Here is a 20710-nt window from a genome sequence, read left to right on the forward strand (position 1 = left end):
GTACTCAACGCTTTTTCGCTAACTGTTTCTGTGTCCCAACAGTGGCTGAACGAAGAGAAAATCATCCAGAGACTCATTGAGATGATCCACTGTTCCAAAGATGAGGATGTAAGTGCAACCATCCCGTAAAAGCCAGGAAATGCAGTATAAGCTGACCAGCTAATTCCTTCAATTGACTTAGCTCATGTCGACTTTCTGCTAATTTGCACAGAACCATTTTACTGATAAGCCCATTATGGCATCAATATTTTGAAGTGAGTGTTGTCTTTGGAGCACGCTGCATTTTAGAAATGATGTTGGTTTCCTGTCTGACTGGGAATTGATCATCCAGCTCAAAGTGCCGCCTGTCTCAAAACATTGGCATTTGCCTGAGTTTGAAGCTGGTCACGAAAGGTTCATTCTGCAGAAAGTTCTGTGGACAGGACTTTCTATTTTTAAAGGGGCTGCATAATATCTAACAAAAGCTGAACTTTCTCACCTTGTTTTTGTTTTGAAATCCAAGGATGATTATACCATGCAAATCAGAGAAGTAAAAATATTATCGTAAATTGCCAAGTGCATGCAAAGCTACCAATGCTGGTGATAATCAGCATGAAATCTTGCATAAAGATGCAAGGTTCACAGATGACTAAGCTTTTTTGTCCAAAGGAATAGATTAAAAGCTAACCCGTCACATTGTCTGACAGTAGATCTGATATTTTTCAGCAACGTTAGGAACCCTTACTTAAAAATAATGTAGGGATCCTGTGTAATTAAAAGTTTCTGCTGAATTTGCTACCACTCAAGTTCTCAGCTTTCCAGTGGGCGCGTCTCAATTGCTCAGTTGATAGACCCTTCTTGTTTCAGCATTTGATTCCTGGTCTGTTCTAAGTTAGCTATTCTCTGTCGGGATTACTTTTCATCTGGAAAGTATGTATTGATGTCAAATCAGAGCATGGGCGGACTTCACTGTGATGCTCTCCGGGATTGAATAACCTGGCAATCGCTGTTGAGGCTTACTGATGACTAATTGCCATTTAATTTGAGGTACAGCAGGAATTAAATGCCCTCAGGCGAGGTAGGAAGGAGGAAGATGCAGGCGTGGTGAATAGTTTCAGATTCTGTTTTATTTTCAGTCACCCTCCTCCTCTACTGAAGGCATGACTTGTGCCTAGTTCCACAAACACTGGTAAGCCTCCTGTACATCACCGAAGAGGCTGCTCTTCAGTCTGAGCCCAGAGATTTCACTGTTACCAGGCTGTTTCATTTGGAGGGGTGAGGGAATCGCAGGATGAGGAATGCAATCTCAGGAGTTCCAGCTGCTCATTTTTCCCCTTCTACAAGAGGCAGGCCACTGAGCGTACTGCATTGTCCTGTGTGCTTTTCCAGGTTAGATTGCCAACTCAGCACAGATATGTTACTGAGCCTGACAACTGGTCTATGTAGCTTAAAGCTGCACCAAGCAGTGCTGTTCCACTAAGCTATTTAAGGGAGCCTTATTGGAACATCCCACACAGATACAGTAATTGTCTTTCATTGAGAATGGTGAACCTGCCACTTAAAAACCAACTTTTTCAGATACCCAAAGAGATCCTCAAAGGATGTGATGCTTCAGTTATACAGGGCATTGGTGAGACCACACTTTGAATACTGTGTGCAGTTTTGGTCTCCTTATTTAAAGAAGGATGCGAATGCGTTGGAGGTGGTTCAGAGGAGGTTTACTAGATTGATACCTGGAATGAGCGGGTTGTCTGTGAGGAAAGGTTGGACAGACTGGGCTTGTTTTCACTGGAGTTTAGAAGAGTGAGGGGAGACATGATTGAAGTATATAAGATCCTGAATGGCCTTGATGAGGTGGATGTGGAAAGGATGATTACTGTTATGGGGGAGTCCAGAACTAAGGGTCAGTTGTAAAATTAGGGGTCGTCCTTTTCAGACAGAGAGGAGGAGAAATATTTTTTCGGAGGGTTGTGCGACTTTGGAACACGCTGTCCCAGAAGGTTGTGGAGGCAGGGTCATTGAATAATTTTAAGGCAGGAGCAGATAGATTCTTGTTTGGCAAGGGAATCAAAGGTTATTGGGGGTAGATGGGAGTGTGGAATTCGCGACACAAACAGATCGGCCATGATCTTATTGAATGGCGGAGCAGGCTAGAGGGGCCGAATGGCCTACTTCTGATTCTTATGTTTGTATGTATCTTGAGGCCCTGAAGGCAGTTGCAAAGCAGGTTAATGATGTAGTGGGGTCATGTTGTCCAACTTGTGGTATGAAGCCCTGATTCTATCCTGTACATATTTCGTGCCTACTGGCTTGACCTTTCTGGAAAGAGCAGTTTGTTGGTGCGTGTGCTTCATTGATGTATAAATCCTCAACCTGAACACCAAGATCCGTTGTTATCAGCAACTTCAGGTGTATGTAGATCAGTGTGAACTGGAATTTAAACTCCAGTCTCCACCATACCTAGAAAGTCCATGTTTGGTCAGCCCTTCCTTGATGTCCAAGTCATTCTTGAGCTGTCTCTCTGCCTTCCTACAGGATCACTGGATATCGAGAAACAGCTGTGGCACTGGATACTGCAAAGGCTATGAGCCCTGACAACATTCTGCCAATAGTATTGAAGGCGTGCTCCAGAACTAGCCATGCCCCTAGCCGAGCTGTTGCAGTACAGCTACAACACTGGCATCTACCCGGCAATGTGGAAAATTGCCCACATCCAATCCTGCCAGTTATGGCCCCATCAGTCTACTCTCAGCAAAGTGATGAAAGGGGTAGTCGACAGTGTTATCAAGCGGCACTTGCTCACCAATAACCTGCTCAGTGACACTTAGTTTGGGTTCTGCCTGGGCCACTCAGCTCCTGACTTCATTAGAGCCTTGGTCCAAACATGGACAAAAGAGCTGAACTCCAGAGGTGAGGTGAGGGTGACTGCCCTTGACATAAAGGTAGTATTTGACCGAATATGGCATCAAGGAGCCCTAGCAAAACTGGAGTCAATGGGAATTGGAAAACTCTTCTGGTTGGAGTCATACCTTGCACAAAGGAAGATGATTGTGGTTGTTGGAGGTCAATCATCTCAGTCCCAGGATATCACTGTAGGAATTCCTCAGGGTAGTGTCATAGGCCCAACCATCTTCAGCTGCTTCATCAATGACCTCCACTCCATCATAAGGTCAGAAGTGGGGATATTAGCTGATTGTGCAATGTCCAGCACCATTTGCGACTCCTCAGATACTGAAGCAGCCCATATCCAGATGCAGCAAGACCAAGCTTGGGCTGATGATTGGCAAGTAATATTTTCACTACACCCACAAGTGCCATGCAATGACTGTCTCAAACAAGAGAGAATCTAACCATCTCCCCTTGATTTTCAATGGTATTACTATTGCTGAAACCCCCACCAACAACATCCTGAGGGTTACCATTGACCAGAAACTGAAGTGGATCAGCCACCGAAATGCTGTGGCTACAAGTGGTGCAGTGGTTAGCACCGCAGCCTCACAGTTCCAGCGACCCGGGTTCAATTCTGGGTACTGCCTGTGTGGAGTTTGCAAGTTCTCCCTGTGTCTGCGTGGGTTTCCTCCGGGTGTTCCGGTTTCCTCCCACATGCCAAAGACTTGCAGGTTGATAGGTTAATTGGCCATTATAAATTGCCCCTAGTATAGGTAGGTGGTAGGGAAATATAGGGACAGGTGGGGATGTGGTAGGAATATGGGATTAGTGTAGGATTAGTATAAATGGGTGGTTGATGGTCGGCACAGACTCGGTGGGCCGAAGGGCCTGTTTCAGTGCTGTATCTCTTTAAAAAAAAAAAACAAGAGTAGGTCAGAGGCTGGGAATTCTGAGGCGAGTAACTCGCCTCTTGTCTCCCCAATCCCTGTTCACCATCTACAAGGCACAAGTCAGGAGTGTGATGGAATACTCTCCACTTGCCTGGATGGGTGCAGCTCCAACAACACTCAAGAAGCTCGACACCATCCAGGACAAAGCAGCCCACGTGATTGGCACCCCATCCACCACCTTCAGCATTCACACCCTTCACCACTGTTGCACAGTGTGTACCATCTACAAGATGCACTGCAACAACTCACCAAGGTTCCTTTGACAGCACCTTTCAAACCCGTGATCTCTACCACCTAGAAGGACAAGGGCAGCAGGTGCATGGGAACACCACCACCTGCAAGTTCCGCTGCAAGCCACACACCATCATGACTTGGAAGTATATCGCTGTTCCTTTGCTATCGCTGGTTCAAAATCCTGACACTCCCTTCCTAACACCACTGTTGGTGTACGACCCCACATGGACTGCAGTGGTTCAGGAAGGCAGCTTCCACCACTTTCTCAAGGGCAGTTAGAGATGGGCAATAAATGCAGGCCCAGCCAGCGACTCCCACATCCCACCAAAGAGTAAAAACAACCAAGCACCTCCAGTGGGCTTTTTTCCCCTTCCACCCCACAGCCCAAAGGCACTGAAGTAAAATGTGACGCTCCATTGTCAGCAGAGGCTTAGTGGGTTACGCTCTCTCCCTCTAGGTCAGATGGTTGTGGGTTCAAGCCCCACTCTCAAAAACGTGTGCATATAATCCAGACAGACACTACAGTGCAGTACTGAAGGAGTTATGCACTTTTGAAGATCTCTCTTTTCGGGTGAGATGTTAATCCGGGGCCCCTCCTGTCCTCTCTGGTGGATGTAAAAGATCCAGTGGCACTGCTGGAAGAAAAGGCAAGAGTTCTGTAAGAAAGGCTTGCATTGATATAGCACCTTTTATGACCTCCAGACATTCCAAAGCACTTCACAGCCAGTGAAGTACTTTTGAAGCATGTACTGTAGGAAACACGGCAGCCAATTTGTGCAGTAAGATCCCACAAGCAGCAATGTGATCATGACCAGATAATATGTTTCTGGTGATATTGATTGAGGGATAAATATTGGCCAGGACACCTGAGAGAATTCCTGGTCATCTTCGAAATAGTGCCATGGGATCTGTTACGTTCACCTGAGAGGTCAGCCGGGGCGTCTCCTCTGAAAGACACTGTACTGGAGTGTCTTGATTTTTATGCTCAAATTACTGGAGTCCTGGCTAGCATTTATCCCTCAATTAACATCACTATAAACAGATTGTCTGGCCATTATCACATTGTTTGTGGGATCTAGCTTTGTGCACTTTGGCTGCCATGTTTCCTACATTACAACAGTGACTAAACTTCAAAAGTTCTTCATTGGCTGTACAGCACTTTCGGACATTCTGAAGTTGTGAAAGGTGCTATATAAGTGCTTTCAACTGAATTCAAGTAACTGAACACCGATAAGAATCAAGAATTGAGCTTGGTTTTATTAATCAGACTTGTTGACTGTAAAATACAGTGAACAAAGCACCTTATACACTGTTTTTAGTGACCTGAAAATGTGATGGTGCATTATTCATCTGTCTGGAATTATCATTTCCTGCAAGATAATTGTGACTGGTTCACATGTTTCTGTAACAGTTTGGGAGAGGGGGGAATATCTTGATCTCATCTGCTAAACACCACGGCCAGATATACAAATTCTCTGCAGGTTTACCACTGGTTCTGGCCAGATGTGCCTCTTGTTCAGTGTTTTAGGTCAAAGAAATGGGGAAAAGATGGGGTGATACTTGTAACAAAGCAGTGTCTCGGTAAAATTAAGTATGCGGTGTGATCGTAATTCCCTTGTTCTGAGGCCAGAGGCCTGATATCTGAAAATCAAAGGGCTAATCTGGAGGCGCCATCTTGGCAGCAGTGTGTATCTCAAATATGTATTCTGAAATTCACCCATTTTTATTTAGGAAAAATAAGTTAGTGTTTTTCATGATCAAATAACACTATAAATTATGCCTCCTGATTAGTTTAAATTTTTTCCTTCCAGTGACCTAGTTTTACAGAGTTACTAAAGTATAACAATTGTGTGATAAGTTTAATACTATGTTTATTTCAACTGTGAGGAGAAATGGGATTTTGTCCAAAACTTGGACTGTCTGAAGGATATTTTGAGCTGTGTTACACAAAGGATCCAGTGCCCACTGGAGCGTCACCTTCAGTGATGCTAAACTCTCTCTACCTTGGTAGCACTCTTACCACCGAGTCAGAAGGCCATAGACTCAAGGCCTACTGTAGATTTGAGCATGTAATCTAGGCTGACACTTCAGTACAGTGCTGAGGACATGCTGCATTGCCAAAGGCCTATTAGATCAGATGTTCAATTGAAGCCCTAAAGTCTGACCTGCCTATTTAGCTCCGTGTTAAAAGATCCCACTACACAGTTGGGAGAAGAGCAGGCAGTTCTCCTGGCCTAGAATTCCTCCCTTATTCACCAAACAATTAAAAAAAAAAAGCCAGTCATTCATCTTGTGTGCAAATTGGTTACTGCATTTATTTAACTATCCAACAGTGACTTCACTTCAAAAGTGTGCCATTGGTTGTGAAGCCTTTTGGGACGTCCTGAGGACTATAGGCAGTATATAATGCGACCTTGGTAACTACTGTAGAATACCATGATTTTTAACGTTTGAATAGCATTTTTTTTTCCACTCTCCTCATCTTAGCAACACTCTAATGCATCTCAGTCTCTGTGTGACATCATCCGGCTCAGTCGAGAACAAATGATTCAGATTCAGGACAGTCCCGAACCAGACCAGCTGCTGGCCACACTTGAGAAGTAAGTTTAGCAATTTCTTTCTTTGAATTTGTGGCTGGGGTATTTAATTTTCTCCCCAGGAATGTATGTCCTGTGCTTGCCATAATCCCAAAGTAAGGATGGCTAAATTTGAAATCTCAGCAATTGGGGTAATTACCAGCGTGCATTATTCTACTTCCTTGGATGTGCTGAGCTACAGTTCCGAGTGTCTCCAGTCCTCGACTACCTAGCCAAGTGCCCATTCTTCATGGCTGAGCCCAGGCTGTAGATGTCAGCAGTCTACAGACACAAAGATTAAACTCAAGATGCTCCTGCCCTGTATGGTTCGCTGCTGCACCTGGTGGTACATTTAACCTCCGAGCAATCAAGGTATCTTTCTCTTGCCCCATTACCTTGTTAGGTCTTGCTACCTGTGGCTGAGAGAGTGGCCTGTTGCCAGGCTTCTAACAATACTGCACTCGCAATAACTTTCCTTTTCCTGAAGTTTTCCCTTTACAGTAGGATGAATGTCTGACATCCACCCGCCACTGCAGCATAATTCTAGGGCTCAGGCTTCTCTCTGTTCGAGAATCTTGGCACACAAATGTGTTCCACTGCACCCTGGCTCTGCACATGGGTCAACTGAAAATATACTTGAATTTTACAATAAATTACGTCACGTGTGAGCTATTTGTAACTCCAAGCTGTTGCTGAATGTCCCTTAGGTTGTACACAGTGACAACTTTCAGCAGCATTTTTAATTGTGTGTCAGTAGCTGTAGTGTCTAAGTAAAACTAGTGATTTGGAAATGAAGATACTTGAGGAACGAGGATCTGGTGCTTTCTGGACTTGAGTATTGTTTCTTCTGTTACCTACCCTTGTTCTCCTCTTGATTACTGTTCACTTCTCTGCATTCTTTCCTTCTATGAGGATGTTGGTGTGCTGGTCTTCTTCTAAAGAATTTTGGTTTCACACCATCTGAGAGTTGCTGATTTTAGTTGCATCGCACAGATTGTGATGTGATACTGTATCTTGACAAGAAAAGCTACTTTAGCACTTAAGCAAGTTCGCAATGTCACAGGCACTGAATGCTTTGGACCATGTATTTATATAACTGGTTCTGCCTGCCATCCAAACCATAGAGCAATTGGTTTGCAGGAGGTGTAGTTCTCATGGGTTATCCTGTTTGAAATGCATTCAGGCAAGTCAGAGTGGGATTGGAACCTCCATAGGTTTATGGAAAAGGATAGGACTGGTCCCCAGGTTGAAGTCCTAAATTGGGGGAAGGCGAATTTCGATGGCATCAGACAGGATCACTCAAAGGTTGAATGGGAGAGGCTGTTTACAGGTAAAAGGACGTCTGGCAAGTAGGGGGCTTTTAAAAGTGAGATAGGAAGAGTTCAGGGCTGGCATGTTCCTGTTAGATGGAAGGCAGATTGGAGGTTGGCGACTAGTGGTGTGCCGCAGGGATCAGTGCTGGGCCCTCTGTTTGTCATATATATTAATGAGTTGGATGTGAATGTAGGGGGCATGATTAGTAAGTTTACAGATGACACCAAAATTGGTGGTATAGTGGACAGTGAAGAAGGTTGTCTAAGGTTACAACAGGATATAGATAAACTTGGAAAGTGGGCAAGGGATTGGCAAATGGAATTTAACACAAACAAGTGCGAAGTGATGCATTTTGGAAAGTTAAACCAGGGGAGGACATATACAGTGCATGGCAGGGCCCTGGGAAGTGTTGTTGAGCAGAGAGACCTTGGGGTACAAGTACATAGTTCCCTGAAAGTGGCAACACAGGTAGACAGGGTGGTGAAGAAGGCGTATGGCATGCTTGCCTTCATCGGCCGAGGCATCGAGTACAAGAGTTGGGACGTCATGTTACAGTACATAACTATGGTTAGGCCGCATTTGGGGTACTGTGTGCAGTTCTGGTCGCTGCGCTACAGGAAAGATGTGATTAAGCGAGAGACGGTGCAGAAAAGATTCACAAGGATGTTGCCTGGTTTGGAGGGCTTGAGTGAAAAAGAGAGATTGGATAGTCTGGGTCTGTTTTCCCTGGAGCGAAGGAGGCTGAGAGGGGACATGATAGAGGTATATAAAATTGAGGGGCATAGATAGGGTAGACAGACAGAGTCTGTTTCCCATGGTAGGGGTGATTAAAACTAGAAGGCATAGATTTAAGATGAGAGGGAGGAGATTTAAAGGGGATCAAAGGGGTAAAATTTTCACAAAGAATAGTGGGTATCTGGAATGAGCTGCCTGAGGAGGTGGTGGAGGCAGGAACAGTAGCAATATTTAAGAGGCATTTGGACAGGTACTTGAATGAGCAAGGCATAGAGGGATATGGAATTAATGCAGGCAGGTGGGATTAGTGTAGATAGGTATTATGGTCGGCTTGGACGCGGTGGGCCGAAGGGCCTGTTTCTATGCTGTACGACTCTATGACTCTATAAGAACAGGAGTAGACTATTTAGCCCCTCTAGCTTCTTCTGCCTTTGTGAGGTCATGGCTGATCTGCGACCTAACATGTTTGTCCCATATCCTTTGATAACTTTGGCTAACAAAAATCTATCAATTTCTGTTTTAAAAGTGATAATCTCGCATCAATTGCCGTTTGCAGAAGAGAGTTCCAAACTTCTATCCTGCTTTCTGTCCCTCCTATTAATTGAGAGTTGGATGTTTGAGCATGTACCACAGATTTGGAGCAGACTTTTCCAGGATACTTCCAGTTTGCTGCTAAGGATGTTTGTTTTCTGATCACAATCTCCATTTGATCCACTTCTAGACAGGAGACCATCGAACAGCTTCTTAATAACATGTTCGAGGACGAGAAGGATGAGTCGGTGATCGTTAACGGGATCCAGGTACTGCTGACGCTGTTGGAAACACGCAGGCCCCGGTAAGTTTGTTAAAAATAGAAAGCATGGCATATGACATCTTCTTGTTCTGAAACCAGCATTTTCGCTGTCTCCAGGATTTTTAATGCAGCGCTTGGACAGTAAACTCACTACATGAAATAAATGCAGAAATATGTGGCATGTTACAGCATGCTAAATCACTTGATAAAAAGATATCCTTAAGCACAGAATCATCGGATTTGACCACTGAAGGTTGTCAGTTTGGTTTGAGAATACTTTTATACGCATATAGCATCACATATACGATCGGGAGAAAGAGCCCTGGTTGATTTCTCCTCCCTAACCTGGAGCGGGAGGAGGTGCATGGGATGATGGAAGCAGTTTACGCCACTTGCATTGTCTCGACTGATGTGACAGGTAACTGGTTAACACAGCAGACATGCTAAATCAAATGCAGGACCCAGTTGGTCTCTCTGGCTATTGATTACAGTGATTTCTTTGAGAGGCTGCCTGTCTTGATTTGTAAGATGGTTGATAGACTTCGCTTCTTATGATCATGATACTTGCATTGAAAGAGCTCTTCTGTCGTGCTAGGCCCCACCTACCAAGAATGAGGCACATTAATTTTGTCATGAACATTGATTTTAAATGGTTTACTGGAGCGAGGAAATAACTTGTTAAACAGATGAGTTGTGGCTGGAAAAGACATTTGCATATTAACAGACAGTGCTTGGAAGGACAAAGGACCATTCCCTGATGCATTCAACCCACAATGGACCTTGATCACCAGGTATTGTATGTAAGAGGAGCATTCCAGAGACAGCTAAGGTGATACAATCCAGGACTAGTTAGACCAGCTGGTCACATGACTAACTGGCTGTTCCAGGGTTTTCTGTTGAACTGGCCACAGAGTTTGGACGCAGAAAGACTGTTTGCTCCTGGACTGAGAAGATCTCTCCCGTCTGTTCCCATCTCTTTCTCATAAGCCTCTGAATCCACTGAAGACAGATGAACTCGAGAAAAAAGTTTCCTACAGCGAACAAGGTTGAAGAAAAATACTGGGCCCCAACAAAAAGCAAGATCTACCTTTAATCAAGGACTCTACAGTGAACTTGAAGAACAGTAACACAAAAAAACCACCTCAGATATTGCCTCAAACACTTCCACTTTATTCTGTTTTCTTTCTGTCTCTATCTGCATGCTATTATCGCGTATGCATGCTGGAGTGGGCACATCGTGTATTCCTTGGGCGTCAATGGAATTAGAGTTTCAGTTCAAATTTAATAAATTTTGCCTTTTCTTTAAACCTAAGAAAACCTGTTTGTGCTTTTTTTTTTACCTTATAATTGGAAAGCAATGAATAAGGATTCACCAAGGGTTAGCTCAAAACAGTGTTTTAAAAATTAAACCCCGTTGTGGTAAGACCAGGTGAAGGCTGAGAGGAACCCCTAGACACCTTTCTCACCGGGTCATAATACTTCAGACTGAATGTTTTGTATTCAGTGAACTACTTGTTAAAGTGAAGTGACAGTAGTTACGTCAGCAAGCAAGATGTCTGTTTCTCCATTATTGCCATGGGATCTTCTGTGTCCGCCAGAAATAGAATTTGGTTTAGCATCTCGCCCAAGGAACGGCACCTCCTTCAGCGCTGCACTAGAGTCCACGTTATTCACTCAAACCTCTGATGTAGGACTTGAAGAGAGTGCTAGTAACTGAACCACATTGACGAGTTCATCTATCTTGAGTATCCCTGTTGAGGAAGCTAACTGCTAGTGAGTGAGCTTTTGAAAATTCCCTTGCTCTGGCAATTTACCTGACCCAACAGAAACCACCTTATAGGTATCCTCATTGAAGGAAAAGGAAGTTAGATGGCCTCACTCGCCTTAGTGTAATAGTTTTGATTGACACATCAGACTGCCAGTGCGAAGTGTTGTAGGTTTGATTCCTTCACATGTTGGGCCTCTGTTCTCAATTACATTACTGCTGGAGGGAGATTGGGTATTGCCCTAGAGGGGGTGGGGGAGGGTGGTGTGGTGCTGTGTTTGCGGCCTAGGCTGATGCACCTCTACAGGCCTACTTCATAATGCAGCAGAGGTGGGGAGCTGGGAGCAGGTTGGCTGCAGGAGGTATAAGGCTTGAGTAGTCTGGAAAGGAGAAGACAGCAGCATAGCTTGGAAAAAATAGTTAACTTACAAAACATACCAGTAGAAAAAGTGCCTTGAAATACTGCTTGAACATCAATGTTCTTTATTCAGAGAAACCCCAATTATAGTCATAGAGTTATACACTACAGAAACATGCCCTTTGGCCCATTGTGTCCGTGCCGGCCATCAAGCCTATCTATTCTAATTCCATTTTCCAGCACTCTGGCCCGTAGCCTTGTGTGCTATGGCGTTTCAAGTGCTCATCTAAATACTTCTTAAATGTTGAGGGTTCCTGCCTCTACCACCCCTTCAGGCAGTATGTTCCAGATTCCAACCACCCTCTGGGTGAAAACATTTTTCCTCAAATTCCCTCTAAACCTCTTGCCCCTTACCTTAAATCTATGCCCTCTGGTTATTGACCCCTCCACTAAGGGAAAAGGTTTCTTCCTATCTATGCCCCTCATAATTTTGTATACCTCAATCATGTCCTCCCCTCAGCCTTCTCTGCTCTAAGGAAAACAACTCTAGACTGTTCAGTCTCTCTTCATAGCTGAAATGCTCCAGCCCAGGCAACATCCTGGTGAATCTCCTCTGCACCCTCTCCAGTGCAATCACATCCTTCCTACTGTGTGGTGCCCAGAACTGTACACAGTACTCCAGCTGTGGCCTAATTAGCGTTTTATACAGCTCCATCATAACCTCCCGCCTCTTATATTTTATGCCTCGAATAAATCCCATATGCCTTCCTAACCATCTAATCTACCTGTGCTGCTGCCTTCAGTGATTTATGGACAAGTACACCAAGGTCCCTCTGAACCTCTGTACTTACTATGGTCCTACCATCCATTGTATATTGCCTTGCCTTGTTCTTTTTTTCTTCTTTTTCTTCTTTTCTTTTGGGCCTCCTTATCTCGAGAGACAATGGATACGCGCCTGGAGGTGGTCAGTGGTTTGTGAAGCAGCGCCTGGAGTGGCTATAAAGGCCAATTCTGGAGTGACAGGCTCTTCCACAGGTGCTGCAGAGAAATTTGTTTGTCGGGGCTGTTGCACAGTTGGCTCTCCCCTTGCGCCTCTGTCTTTTTTCCTGCCAACTACTAAGTCTCTTCGACTCGCCACAATATAGCCCTGTCTTTATGGCTGCCCGCCAGCTCTGGCGAATGCTGGCAACTGACTCCCACGACTTGTGATCAATGTCACACGATTTCATGTCGCGTTTGCAGACGTCTTTATAGCGGAGACATGGACGGCCGGTGGGTCTGATACCAGTGGCGAGCTCGCTGTACAATGTGTCTTTGGGGGTCCTGCCATCTTCCATGCGGCTCACATGGCCAAGCCATCTCAAGCGCCGCTGACTCAGTAGTGTGTATAAGCTGGGGGTGTTGGCCGCTTCAAGGACTTCTGTGTTGGAGATATAGTCCTGCCACCTGATGCCAAGTATTCTCCGAAGGCAGCGAAGATGGAATGAATTGAGACGTCGCTTTTGTATGGCATACGTTGTCCAGGCCTCGCTGCCGTAGAGCAAGGTACTGAGGACACAGGCCTGATACACTAGGACTTTTGTGTTCCGTGTCAGTGCGCCATTTTCCCACACTCTCTTGGCCAGTCTGGACATAGCAGTGGAAGCCTTACCCATGCGCTTGTTGATTTCTGCATCTAGAGACAGGTTACTGGTGATAGTTGAGCCTAGGTAGGTGAACTCTTGAACCACTTCCAGAGCGTGGTCGCCAATATTGATGGATGGAGCATTTCTGACGTCCTTGTTAGTCCTCCCAAAATGCATCATTATGTTTCGGATCTTTTCTAGCACATCATGGAAAATTATTATACATTTTTTAAAAATTGGCCCACTGGTGCAGGAGCCAGGGTCAAGGCAAACTCTGCAGGGTTGGCTATCGTAATCTGTTTCTCCACCTGCAGGCTCTATGGACCTGCACAAATGTTTTTGAACACAGCAGCTTGATCTTCTGTTGATCCAGGCTTGATTCTCTCTTAAATATCCCTTCTCTTCCAAAAATAAAGTGGGTTCCAGGTCTGAAAGCAGCGGATGTCTTGTCTGGAACTATTCCTGTCTGCTCTCTGAATGAAGTTACGCAGTCTGTGGCAATTATCCAAAATCTGTCATCCCTGAACTTTTTTGTGCTGTGTCCACCTAAAATGTAATTTCAGAGGTACGGTAGCAGAGTGGTTATGTTAATGGATGAGCAATCCAGAAGCACGGACTAATGATACGGAGACATTGTTCAAATACCACCACAGCAGCTGTGGAATTTAAATTCAATTAGTTAAATAAATATGGAAAAGTAAAATACTGCAGATGTTGGAAATCTGAAATAAAAACAGAAAGTACTGGAAATACTCAGCAGGTCAGGCAGCATCTGTGGAGAGAGAAGCAGAGTTAACATTCAGGTCTGTGAACTTTCACACCAAAAATCACATTTTTGAAACTGTTGAAAACTAACTGGTACTTTTAAAAAAATCAAAATTACCAGATCTGATCGCCATAATCACTGTGCTTAGTTCAAAACTGGGTGAGTGCTCACCCAATTGGCATTATTTGCAAACCGATGTCACTTCTCTCCTGTAACAGCTGTCTGAAAGCAAAGATCCATCCTGTCAAGATTTCATTAGCATTCTTGCTTGACAGTTTTTGATGGCTCAACCAATCCTACTCAGCAAATTGTCACTGCTAACGACTGGACTAATCACTTGGTTTTCTCTCGTTTGTGTTTTTGTGCAGGTCTGATCTGGGTGGTATGGGTGGACTTTTCTGTAACCTTGATGGCCAGCTGGATCTGTGCCCCCCTGGAATGGATCATGCGTGTAGTCAGGTCAGCGCAGGAACGCTACTTGCCATCAAATTAAGACTGCAAGATTTCCACCAGCTGCTCCTTGACCCACCAAAGGCAAGTCCGAAATAAAGTTCAATTTATTACCGTTTCTTTCTGAAATAAGTTCCATAGGTCTGGAAAAGGGTGCAGGAGATTTTACTGACACTGCTTAAAAGAAAAATCAATGGATTTTGCAAAAAAGTCATTTACTATAAGTCTGAAATTAAAGTAGCAAATGTTGGAAAGGCACAGCAAGACATTGAGCACTTGATAGAGAAAATACAAGTTAACATTTCACATTGGACTAATCAGCTTTATTTATATCCCAGAGAGTGAGTTACAGATTGGGATTTAATTGAGGGTTTCAGATAGCCTATATCCTTGCGAGTGAGTTGGAACCTAATTGTGGGGTTCAAATGGTTTATATTGCATATATTTTATTTATATTTTTATATATGTATATATCCGGGCATCCAGTTGTGAGTTATCAGTTGGAATTTAATCGAGGGGTTTGGATAGAATAACTGATACCAGGGATTGAGGGGTAGGCTGGAACTCAACTGAGTTCAGATGCCTTGAGTAGATTCTATGGAGTGACTGTAAGGCTGATGTCAACTGCTTATAATCTGTTTAAACGTTCTGCTTTTGGCACAGATTTTGTCGTGCAGTCGTGATTGTGCTCCGAGTTACATCAAGATGCTGAGAAGTGGGGTCTTAGTCTGAGGGTAAGGGGTCAGCCACTTAGGAGTGAGATGAGAAATGTCTTTACTCAGGGTAGTGAATGTTCGGAATTCTCTAACCAGAGGGCTGTGGATCTATAGTCAGAGTATATTCATGTCTGAGATTGATAGATTTTTGGGCACTAAGGGATGTGGGGATAGGGAGGGAAAGTGGAGTCGATGTAGAAGATCCGCCATGATCTTATTGAAGTGCGGAGCAGGCTTGAGGGGCTGTAAGACCTACACTGGTCCTAGTTCTTATGTCCCATTCAGAGGGTTACACTAACAAGCATTTCATAATTATTGCAGGACTCTAGAAATTATCTACAGTTGAAGGTAATGTACACATTATTTTGAGACTTTTCACTCTTGCCCCTCTAGTTTCTTTTTGTTTCTCTTACTGCAGAAGAATAAAATGGTGACTACCTGGGGTACCCTGGACCCGCCACTGGGGAACACTCGGGTTCATGTGGTCAAACTCGTCACTAGTGTCTTGCAGGTGAACAATAGTGATGTGAATCAGGAGTTGATGGAGTTAAACACACTGGACATTCTTCTGGTGAGTATGAGGTGGACTGTCCTGTACCCAGTAGGGAAGAAGATAATTGTGTAAAGCTAATCCCTGTTGCTTCTGAAGCATGCTGAAAGTATTCTGTGCAGCCTCCTCTGCGATACCAGCTCTTTGCACTGAGGAAAATTGGCTGCAATGTCTGAAGGGTAGTGGCAGAAAATTAAATGGTAGCTTGAAACAGTGAATTGGATAAGTACTTGAAGGGATAAGAGCAGGGGACTGGGACTAATGGATAGCTCTTTCAAAGAGCCGGCACAGGCTTGATGGGCCGAATGGCCTCCTTCTATGTTGTATGATTCTATAACACTGGATCATCTCTGGAGGTCCCCTAACAGCTTAGTGGATAAGGTTATCAGCCAGACTCTAAGCCACAGATAGCCTTTTCTCCTCTTATATGTTAACAGCAGATCATGGTTGAGCCCCTTGGTCAATTTTTGACAAAAAATTTACAACTGATCAGCTGGCACAATATCCTGATTTGTGTACGATTTCTTAGTGTTCCATGCCAATTTTTTTTTATGGGTCTGCCTCACCAGGATCTCTACTTCAAGTATGTGTGGAATAATTTCCTCCATTTGCAAGTGGAGTTGTGTATTAGCACGGCACTGGGGAACCCTCCAGCAGAAGATTGCACTGAAACCAAAGTGGAAAATCACACCGAAAACAATACAGAGCCCACCCGAGAGAATCCACTCATCAAACACGTATGTAAACCTGGTATTATTGAAGAGATGTCCATTTTTTAGAATACATGTGTGGGATTAAGATGCAGTGGGTTAGACACCGACATTTCATTTCTGAGGTTTGTAATCAAGCCAAGCCAGACAGGACACAATGAAAACTTCCTTTGCCTGCCGCCTGTGAGGGTCCGAATGTGAAATGATTTTGAGTTATCGGCTTAACCTAGTAAGGCAGATAAATATAGTGCAAAATTAATCCTAATGTGTTAGTGTAATTGGCATCTTACAAAAATTCTTTTCTATTCATTTATGGGATGTGGACATTTATTGCCCATCCCTAATTGTCCCTGAGAAGGTGGTGGTGAGCCTCCTTCTTAAACTGTTGCAGCCCATGCGCTGAATGTACTTGCACCCTTTCTTTGCTGACCATCATTGCCACTTCCAGGCTTGTCTGCAATTGAGTAAGCTCTGTACCTGTAACATTTGCATTGGAGGGGGAAGAGGGCATGTATATTCCCTATAAAGGGATATCTTGTCCATCGAGTTGTCCAGCATCAGGTTGCAAATGATGGTGTGGGGATTGGCTGGGATGGGGTGGTGGTGAAGAGACCGGGATATGCACGAGGTCTGAGTTGGACAAATGCAGAGTACTTGTAAGATTTAAGGATGGAGGAGGTTACAGAGATAGGGAATGCTGAGGCCCTGGATGGATTTGAGTACAAAGCGGAGAACTTTAATATTGAGGCGTTGCTCGGCCAGGAGCCAATGAAGGTCAGCAAGCCAGGTTTGATGGTTGAACGGGATGGCGCTAGTTAGAATACGGGCAGCAGAGTTTTAAGTGAGCTCAAGTTTACGGAGGGTGGAAGATGAGATACCAGCCATCAGATCATTGGAATAGTCAAGTCTGGATGTAATAAGTGCATGAATGAAGGTTTTAGCAGCAGGTAAGCTGAGGCAGGGTCTGAGACAGCTGATGTTAGAGGTGAAAGGTGCTCATTATGTTTGCAAGGATATGGCTTGGTAGCTCAGTTACCAGTCAGATAGGATGCTGAGGTTGTTTCCAACCTGAGACCGTGGCCAGGGAGAAGGATGGAATCAACAGTAAGGGTTGAGGTAGTTGGTGTCACAAATGATGGCTCCAGTCTTCTCAGTGATTAATTTGAGAAAATTGCAGTTCATCCAGGACTGCTGGTTGGATAAGCAGGCTGACAACACAGAGGCAGTGATAGTGAAGTAAAGCTGGGTGTCATCAGTGTACATGTGGAACCTGAAGTAATGTCCTCGGTATCATTCTTGTGTTCTTTTTCCTATCAGCTGTTCCAGAAGTGCCGGTTGATGCACAGAGTAGTGTCGGCATGGGAGGAAAATGAAAAAATACAGTAAGTATTCAGGAAAACTGACAGTACACAGGCCAAGGCGACAAGGGGAAGCAGCAGAAATTAATGTATGGGGTAATCTTTACAGCCCCTCAACCAGCAGTTGTCTGAGGGAAATGACTCAAAACCAAACGTGCCACACTCTCCTGCCTCTGCCACACATTTACCTTTGGAATGCTGCTGAGGAGTCACCATTTTTCATATTTTTTGAACTTAGTTCAGCTATTTTGGGGAGCCTTGGCCAGAAAAGTGTTTCAGTCTGTTCATATCCTCTCAGTTGCCTCCCTGTGGCAAGCCATGGGGATGTGTGCTGGATTTAAAGCAAGTTAAAGAGGAAGGAAGCTCGTCCTATCCCTAACAGAACAAGTATCTATGTCTTCCACCTTATCGCTCTTTCACCCTATGTTCTGATAGTGATGCTGCTGGCTGAGGTCAGTTAAATCAGTACAGTCTGTGGATTCAATCTGGAACCTGGAGACCTCTGTATGGCCTTGTGCTACATCAAACATTGGGCAAATACCTTCAATGTTCCTCACTGTAACATTAATATAATACTCAGGAGTCCATTACTTTAGTGGTTTGGAATGCCCCACGTCTATTCATCGGGCAGTAAGAGAAATTGCCGTCTTGAGCTGCTCCACTTTTTCCCTAGCTTCTGGTTACTGAACATGGCAAAGGCTGGTTACATTGTCATCCCCTCAGCTTGCGAGTGGTACAGGAGAGATCTGAAGAGTGAGGAAAATATAAAATCACTGACTTATTTTTCTAAATGTGTAAATTAAATAAAACCATGAGTAAAGATGCAAATTCTCTGAACAAATAATTAATTGCTTTTGCACCTGTTTTGTAAGAAAAGCTAAAAATAGGGCCTTGGAGAAACATTATCCATTGCATTCAGTCCCACCTCTATGTACAGATGGAATCGTACTTAAACGATGTAGATCTAGAAAGTACTGAGTATGTCCGTATTTCAATGCGTGAATCGTAAAACAGTAACTGTTATTTTGAGCCCCGTGACAGACAGATTAAGCTGCTCGAGTTTGAATTCCCACAACCCATCTGTCCATTCAGGGTTCTTTAATTATTTCCGCCCCAGTTCTTTTCCTTTCTTCATGGAATCGTATATCACTGAAGGCAATTCGGCTCATTGTGCCTGTGCTAGTTCTTTGAAGGGCTGTCTAATTAATCCCACGCTCCTGCAGTTTCCCAGTGTTCTTTCAAATTTTTCCTTTTTAAGTTGACATCCAACTCCCCTTTGAAAGTTCCTCTTAAATCTGCTACCCTTTCAAGCAGTGCATTCTGGATCATCATAACTCGCCGTGTAAAATACATTTCTCCTTATCGCTTCCTGGTTCTTTTCCCAGTTATCTTAAATCTGTGTTTTCTGGCTACTGAAAGCAGTTTCTCCCTATCTATGCTATCAAAGCCCTTCATAATTTTGAACACTGATATTAAATCTCTGCCTAATCTTCTCTACTCTAAGGAGAACAACCCCAGCTTCTTTAGTCTCTCTACACAACTGGTAGAATGCTAGTAAGTCCTTGATGTGTGAACCTGGACATTGAATAATAACTGACAGTTGGGCCTTCACAGCCAAGCCTGTTCCTGTTCTGTCGGGCACTTAGCAACAGATATCACTAAGTAGAGATCAACAGAGGAGTCCGAGGCTGCTTTACCCTTCCAGAGTTCAGGTGAGAGCAATTGGAGCACTCCCAACTGCTGGCCACGCTGAGATCAGCTACCTTGGTACAGATTGGGACTTGGGACTTTCTGCTTTGTGTGGTTTGACATTACACCATTTGCCTTTCCCATATATCATGGAAGAAACCAAGAATTTTTGTTGCTTAATAGAAGTGTTTGTGACTTGAGAGTCTGGCTTATTTGTGTGTTGTGTTTTTTTTCCCTCATTCTCTTTAGGTCGGAAGGTGGCAGGAGGAAAGGCTACATGGGTCATTTAACGAGAATAGCAAATGCCATGGCACAAAATTCAGAAAATGGTCCTAACCACACTTCGATAGCACAGATGATTAAAGGTAATTTGTTATTTAGCCAGAAGGATGTGAAATAAAAAGACTCATTTTGAATATCAGACTGTGATTCACCTTGTTGAATACAGACCTGCTCTGTGCTTCTCAGTTTAAAAATGTCTTGTATCAACTGAGCTGTCAAGTTAGGATGACTGCTTTCACTCTAAAACATGGATTATTCAGGATTGAAAACAGTTCCTATTGTCCATCCCTGTATTTTAGCATTACTCACGCCTGCTGGAAAAGTGCCAGTTTCTCTGCAGCTGGATACCTTGGTATCAGGTAGTGTTCTTGATGGATAGCAAGACCAGTGAAAGACTAGAATTAACTGCATATTGGATGACAGTGACATTGTGGATAGTCGTGATCTTGGAACTGACAAAAATTGTGAATTGCTCATGATGGTTAAGGGGTTAAATATCAAAGAACAAAGAACAGTACAGCACAGGAACAGGCCATTCGGCCCTCCAAGCCTGCGCCGATCTTGATGCTGGGCGGCACAGTGGCGCAGTGGTTAGCACCGCAGCCTCACAGTTCCAGCGACCCGGGTTCAATTCCGGGTACTGCCTGTGTGGAGTTTGCAAGTTCTCCCTGTGTCTGCGTGGGTTTCCTCCGGGTGCTCCGGTTTCCTCCCACATGCCAAAGACTTGCAGGTTGATAGGTAAATTGGCCATTAGAAATTGCCCCTAGTATAGGTAGGTGGTAGGGAAAATATAGGGACAGGTGGGGATGTGGTAGGAATATGGGATTAGTGTAGGATTAGTATAAATGGGTGGTTGATGGTCAGCACAGACTTGGTGGGCCGAAGGGCCTGTTTCAGTGCTGTATCTCTAAACTAAACTAAAACCTTCTGCACTTCCGTGGACCGTATCCCTCTATTCCCATCCTATTCAT

At 44.2% G+C, this 20710-nt stretch overlaps 1 protein-coding gene across 3 annotated transcripts in view; it reads left to right on the forward strand.

The window, feature by feature from the left end:
- The window catches only part of LOC137353386 (serine/threonine-protein phosphatase 6 regulatory subunit 3-like), a 99033-nt gene that overhangs the window by 37923 nt on the left and 40400 nt on the right, over nt 1–20710 (forward strand). For all 3 annotated transcript variants that reach the window (XM_068019605.1, XM_068019603.1, XM_068019604.1), the window contains exons 5-12: nt 43–108; nt 6540–6652; nt 9399–9512; nt 14353–14518; nt 15569–15721; nt 16270–16437; nt 17728–17792; nt 19707–19822. In XM_068019605.1, the coding sequence (XP_067875706.1) occupies nt 43–108; nt 6540–6652; nt 9399–9512; nt 14353–14518; nt 15569–15721; nt 16270–16437; nt 17728–17792; nt 19707–19822 (961 nt within the window). The remainder of the gene's footprint in view (nt 1–42; nt 109–6539; nt 6653–9398; nt 9513–14352; nt 14519–15568; nt 15722–16269; nt 16438–17727; nt 17793–19706; nt 19823–20710) is intronic.

The sequence above is a fragment of the Heterodontus francisci genome, chromosome 41, assembly GCF_036365525.1.
Source record: "Heterodontus francisci isolate sHetFra1 chromosome 41, sHetFra1.hap1, whole genome shotgun sequence".
In the NCBI taxonomy this organism is placed as follows: domain Eukaryota; kingdom Metazoa; phylum Chordata; class Chondrichthyes; order Heterodontiformes; family Heterodontidae; genus Heterodontus; species Heterodontus francisci.